Source organism: Populus alba, chromosome 10 (genome assembly GCF_005239225.2).
Source record: "Populus alba chromosome 10, ASM523922v2, whole genome shotgun sequence".
NCBI lineage: Eukaryota > Viridiplantae > Streptophyta > Magnoliopsida > Malpighiales > Salicaceae > Populus > Populus alba.
In genome coordinates, this window is record NC_133293.1 from 4,617,326 (window position 1) to 4,624,208 (window position 6,883).

The following is a 6,883-nucleotide window of genomic DNA, read 5'->3' on the forward strand; positions in this document are numbered from 1 at the left end:
TAAAATATCAAGAACTTAATTACAGCCTTAAAAAAATGTACCTTTTTGGAAATGCAAATGTCAACAACTGTCCAATAAATAACTTGGCAACCAAAATCCCCTCATTTTCAACTCCTATTTCACAACACAATCCATCCGATAAAAATGATGCTTGTGCATATCGAGTATGCTTAGCATCAAATCCCTGCACATGCAAGAGTTATTTAGTACCAATTACCCACCAGCATGCATAATATTTCAAACTATTTGAGCAGGGTACGATCAATTAACTAGCCACAAGTATCTTTCTCGTAAGTTTTCTTCTAATATTTTCCTATTTCCTTGGTTGCAGCCGAATTCTACACCCGAGCCACAGCTGCAGATGGACACTTCCCCAGTGTATTCCACAATATATAATCCCCAGAAGTAACCTGTTAAAATAAAACAAATCATAATTTTAATAATGGGCAAAGATAAAATGACAAAAAAAAAAAAAAAAACACAGGAGATGGATTTATAATATACTTCCATTCAATGTCAACTCAAAAGAAAAGGCACTGTCAGTACAGAGTCGGGGAAAATGAGAGACAGGATGAATATCAATTATGAGCATGTAACTAATTTTAGCTTCCAGGGGTATAAGCGAGACTTGTACGAATCAAATGAGTGTCATTACTTGATGAATAAAACAAGTAATATAATCAATGCCAGAAATTTAAACAAATGACTTCAAGATATCAAACCTTGTTTCTCCTTTGGATTGAGACTTTAAGATCACAAGATGTATTCATCCCATTGTATAAAGAGAAAATGTAGTCAAACCCAAATATTGGATGTCTCAAAGAGGTGATAAGGTGACGACAGGATCAGCACAGCAGGGGAGGGAGTTCCAGATATTCAATTACATTAAAATTATGACCACCATTTGACCAAAATCTATGAAGAATCTCTCAATATCATTGAACTCAACAAACACACGTGCACTAATTCACAGCATTGAACAGACAGATTTTACAATAAAACAGTTCCAACTGAAATCTGAATATCTACTTTAGTTTATAGTTTTTGTTTGCAACATCAAACTTTATATAATGGGGATTCTGAAGATAAGCTTACCTGAGATGAGAACTCCACGGGTGCTTTAACAGCAGGATAGATGCTAACCTACATAAAGTCCACAAAGTAATTAGAGAGTGGCGTGCTAGAATGTGCATGTCAGGTAAAATCTAACATCAGGAAACTCTTTAAAAACCATTGCTATATGATCACTAGTACAAATGTTGAGTATAAAATATTCCACTTTGAGTTGCAGTGTATGGAGGCTTGGGGGGGAGGTCACAAGTACCAAGCTAGGTACTAACCAGAAAAGGTAGAGAATGCCGGCATGTGTTCATGCACATAGGCAAGCACAAGGAAATCCTAGTGAGAGTTCTGGGAATCCAATTTGCGTTCAAAGAAAAAAAAAATCCAAGAATTTTGGAAACCTGGTCCCATTTAAAGGACCCAATTTTACCTTCAGTTTTGTATAAGGACTATTTACGGTAAATAATTTGTACAAGAACTATTTAAATTTACTAATATATTAAATCATCATTGTGAAAGAAAAAGTGAAATCAAGCACAACACATGAGCTAAAATGACTAGATGATATAAAAGTTGTGTTGTCAAAGGCAAAAGGCGCTAAAAGGTGCCAAGCTTGTAAAATGCCCAAGGGGCTTGGCGTTGGGTGCTCGCCCGAATGAACCGAGGCAATATGCTATAGATTAAAAAAACATGTGTATAATTATATTATATTATATAAATCTAAAATATATATCTTCACAATTAAGATTAGATTATTAGAAAATAAAAAATGTATATATAAAATACCATAACATAATAGTACAAAGTTATATTTTTCACCCTTGAAACAAAATAAGATAATTTAGAATAGTAAGTAGTCAAATAGATCAAAAAACAAACTTAAATATCATCATCATTATTCATTAATCTTCAAAAACATCTCCATCCATGCTTTCTTGTTTTGTACTTGTGTTATTGTACTCTAACTCTGTTCAACGCAAAGTGTGGCTGATGTTTCTCTTCAAAAGTGTCCTTCCTTGATTGCATGTCTCCCCACTTTAATTATTTTTTATTCTTTTTTACCCTAATCTTTTTTTTTTACAAAAATACCCCTAAGTTATTTCTTGTGGTAAATTAAAAAAATGGACAAATAGATCAAAACATAAATCAGTTCAAAAAATCCAACAAAAAAATAAGTATTTCAATAAGGCGCTCGCTTTAACACCTGGCACCCACTCACGAGGAGCTCGCCTAGGCAGCACTTCATTGAAATTCATCGTCTGAAGCTAATAAAAGCGTTGTGGCCTTGCCTCCCCTAGAGCACCTCAGTGCCTTTTGACAACACTATATATAAGTCATTGATTAGATTAGAGAACTAATAAATAAAATTTAAGCCATTGCTAAATAGTCTCTTATGCATTAGTACTCCACTCAACTAAATTGGAGAAAACGATGTGAATGGCATGCGAAGCACGCATCACAACAATTAGTTGATCTAAATAAGGTGAAAAGTTACATTTTGTCATCATTTATTACAGTAGGATGCGATCTCTGAAAGGACCACGTAGCTGAAGGCCTAAATTATTAAACTAGGGTAAATGATACTATTCTTGACATGTGAATTTGAGTTGTTAGATCGCACAAGATGATCAACTACCAATTGTCCCTAACTGCAAGAAGAAAATTAGGAGTAACAAACTTACAGATTTAGGATCGATGGACATTCCGGATAATGAAGCCCCAGCTATCTTGAAAGATACCTGTAATGAACAAGTTAGAAATGTACAAGCAAAATGTGATGTCAAACCAGCAACACATTTCAGTTCAGTATTACAACAACAGATTTTATTCTGCAACTAATAAATCAATGCAATGGCAAGATACTACAACATGGTATCCAACCATTCATTGTTATTTATCATTTACATCTACATTAATAACAACTTAAATATAGAAGCAACCAAGGAAAGAACAGATTAATGAATGATGATTGTCAATAGATTACTATAAACAACAAAAAGATTATGTAAACAAATATCAAAAGACAACCATATACTTCAAAGAAGGCACAGAAACTTCCAGGTTAGAAATATTAAAAATAGAAACCAAAGTTCAATCCCTTGTTTTGTAAAAAGTTAGAGCATATTGAAAGGAGTACAGGCTATGCATTAGGAAAGATGTTTTCTCTAATCCATGAAACTAATCAAAGGATAAAGAAATAGAGACAAAGCACATACTTTAGCATATCTGTATGCCTGCCAGCAAAATGGCTCCTCTAGATCAGCTGGAGGAAGATCCTTGCTCATTTTTTCCATCAAGAATTCCTCCACATTTGCCATATTGCTTGTACTCTCTATCTCAACATCACTATCTTCATCACCCATTTTTCCAAAGCCAGAATTAGAGGAAGGGAATCTTTGGATTTGCCATGGGGCAAACCTAACTGTTCCGGGGAAAGTTGCTTCAATACTTTTCCCAGAAAGGCTCCGACCAATTGGGATGATTTTCCATTCAATCGAGTGCTCCGTGGTTAAAACTGCTCCAACAGAAGGGGTCCCATCAAAAGAGACAACCCTTCTCCTTGGAAAAGGCATAGTCACTGTACAGAATTCCATAGTCAAAGGAGCCTTATATCCCTCCATTAGATGCAACTTGAATAAAAATGCACCTTCATCTTCAGAGACCATTGACAATTGGTAAAATCCTTTTATAGGAGGACCAAAGCCACAATTGGCTTGATAACGCACTAAAACAAAATTGCCTAATGGTGGAGAAAACATCACAGCTTGCTTATCAGCACCATGTTCTGAAACTTGGGCACAGGGATGGAATGATAAAACCTCAACATGAGCCTTGTTCAATCCTGACAAAGGAAGTGATACATCAGGCAAACCTTCCAATTCTGCTCGACAGTTTATTTGACCCGAGACTGATATGGTATCTGAAATCTCCTCCCGGTCATACAAGGCTGCATGAATAGTCTCATGAATTGTGAAAAATATTCTTTGCTTTCCTTTGAAAAGATATGGCTTCCATGCTGGTTGCTTGATATCTGCAGGAGGCAGATCTGATGAAGAAAAGCCATTAGCCTTGATAGCAAAAATATTGGAGTAGTTGAGATCTAAAGGAGTACCTGCAAAGTAGATAGACAAACAGCCAACACATCAAATAGAATTAGGAATTCACATTCTGATCCAGAAAGTAAATGTTATAGAAGTTTGATACCAACAAAACCATAATTAAAATAACAAACCAAATGGCATTGCGCTACTGATGAAATTTCGAAGTGTATCTTTATCCAAGGGCCTTGAACCAAGTTTTGGAGTATCGGCTGTAAGAGTCCCAATTGAAGCAGCGCTAGAGGGTGTTGCAGATGCAACTGGTGCAGCCACAGGTTTTGCCCTAGATGATATACCTGCTATCCCTATGCTTCCAGTTAGAGAATCCAACAACCCTCCCACAGATGGTGCTGCATTCACAACCACATCCGGATCTACCACATCACCCACAATTATGTCACCGATAGCATGTGCCACCATGAATGCCCTGTAACAAAAAATAAGAGAGCAAATGATCTCAAGTTCAAAGTTCAAAACGATTTGACTGCCATATCAAAGTTCAGTCCACAAAATTATGTGAGCTTTTTATCCATTTAAGCCTATTTTGTACACATGACAAAGTGTAAATTAGAGGGTTAGAATCAATTTAACCTACATTTATTCTATGGGATTAGAACAGCAATTTGGGAGGATTTACAGCTCAATTTGCAACACAAAAAATCCTGCAAGTATAGTTACTAGATGATCACTACTAACAGCCACAAGATGATCACTACTAACAAGTAGCAATTCATATATTCATGGAAAGTAAAGATATTATACAAGCACACTATCACCCGGTGCCCAGCAACCAGCAATCACCAGTTGACAATTTTCCTTATAATCTTCCTTCTACTGTCTGATTTCATTTCCTCATCAGAGCAAACAGTTCTAAAAACATTGCAGTACCAAACTCGAGATATATTTACACGCATTACACTATCTAGTTAGTAAATCCATCCTATATATCCCACACACCAAACATTGAGCTAACAGTTAATGAGAATACACGCACCATGAAAAAACCAGTTTAAATCGTCAATATTTTATTTATTTTCAAAAGTTAACTTACCATACCCTGTGATGGACGGGGCATCAAGTAAGATAGAAGACAAACTTGCATCCACTCCAACAGCATTTCCACAATCCGATTTCCTACATAACTTGGCGTAGGCCTTCAAATGCACCGGCTCAATCAATGGCAACACGAGAATTACATAACTTCCCCTTAAATGCAAAATCAAAGGCCATAACAAATGATGCTCTCCTCCCTTCTCCTTTGACTCTACATTAATACTTATTATATGCCGCGTAATCGGATCATCCACCCATGAATCCGACCCTTCAACCGATTGATTATTCACACGAATACCGTATCCTCGCAATGATCCCTCACTGTGATTACATAATTTAAACATTAATAAATTAAGAGTAATCTTGCGATAACTACAGAGTGGAGGAGACTGGAGAGGGTATTTTTAAGAATCGAAACTGACCGTTTCTTTCTCGCAACAAAAGCGGAAGATAGTTCGGCGTCGTTCGGGAGAACGGGGGAAACGGTGTACTTGAGAGGATCTTCTTCTGCATCTTTTGAGGTGTCGTTTATGGTCTTACAAGCAGCACGCCACTGCTTCTCCACCACCGGGAATTTCCTAATTAGAAGATCACGATAGGGCAGAATTGTCGGTGATCGCAATTATTGTTATTATTATGAGAACGAAAGGCTGAAATCGACGGAGGAGTTACCGAGATAAAACGACGGCGTGGAGGCTGTTGAGGATCCAGAGAGCTCTGATGCTGCAACTGCTAGGCATGACTTCGCTGTCACTTGGTAAAAGCAAATAACGAAAAAACCATTTGCTTCTAAAGCGAAGCTCACAGAGAAGAGGAGAGATGCATGTGCACGTGTCTTCTGGAGATATTTTGTTAAGCTGTGAAACGATGCCGCTGCCTAAAATCTAATCTCGTTCTTTGATCATTCTCTTCAGCTTAAAGTGTATTTAGCAGTATGGTAGCGGTTGTTTTTCAAATAGTTTTTTGTGCTGAAATACATGTCAATAATATTTTTTTTATTTTTTAAAAATCATTTTTAACATCAGCACATCAAAACGATCTAAAAAGTACAAACCGAACTCAATTTTAACAAAAAAAAAATTCAAAATTTCTACGAACACAGGTTCAAACTCAAAATTTAGAATGTGTTTAGTATGGTTGAGATTTTTTATAAAATGTATTTTGATGAAAAATGTATTAAAATAACATTTTTAATATTAATATATTAAAATAATTTAAAAGTAAAAAAAAATTAATTTAAATTATATATATAAAAAAAAAAAGATAGATCACAATAATAAACAGGACTTTAATGGTAAAGGATCTTACCTATTAGTGTTTTGGTTATCAATAAGTGAAGAAGTTATCTCGTTCTTTGATCATTCTCTTCGGCTTAGAGTGTGTTTGGCAGTATGGTAGTGATTGTTTTTCAAATAGCTTTTCATGCCGAAATACATGTCAATAATTTTTTTTTATTTTTTAAAAATTATTTCTAATATCAACACATCAAAACGATCCAAAAAGTACAAACCGAACTCAATTTTAGCAAAAAAAAAATTCAAAATTTCAGCAAACGCAGGTTCAAACTCAAAATTTAGAGTGTATTTAGTATGGTTGAGATTTTTTATAAATGTATTTTGATGAAAAATATATTAAAATAATATTTTTAATATTAATATATTAAAATAATT

At 35.2% G+C, this 6,883-nt stretch overlaps 1 protein-coding gene across 2 annotated transcripts; it reads right to left on the reverse strand.

The window, feature by feature from the left end:
- Positions 1-6,090, reverse strand: LOC118034493 (AP-5 complex subunit mu). 2 transcript variants are annotated; one of them, XR_004685039.2, is made up of 9 exons: positions 5,886-6,090; positions 5,636-5,791; positions 5,217-5,534; positions 4,295-4,587; positions 3,279-4,174; positions 2,745-2,801; positions 2,267-2,385; positions 1,096-1,143; positions 1-410 (listed from the first exon to the last, which is right to left on the reverse strand). XR_004685039.2 is itself a non-coding variant. In XM_035039805.2 (8 exons), the coding sequence occupies exons 1-8, from the start codon at positions 5,951-5,953 to the stop codon at positions 339-341; spliced, it is 1,908 nt and encodes a 635-aa protein (XP_034895696.1). In that variant the 5' UTR covers positions 5,954-6,089; the 3' UTR covers positions 1-338. The 2 variants fall into 2 exon arrangements, 1 of the variants encoding a protein (XP_034895696.1); XM_035039805.2 differs by lacking the exon at positions 2,267-2,385 and having other exon boundaries at positions 5,886-6,089.
- Positions 6,091-6,883: the final 793 nt, after the last annotated feature.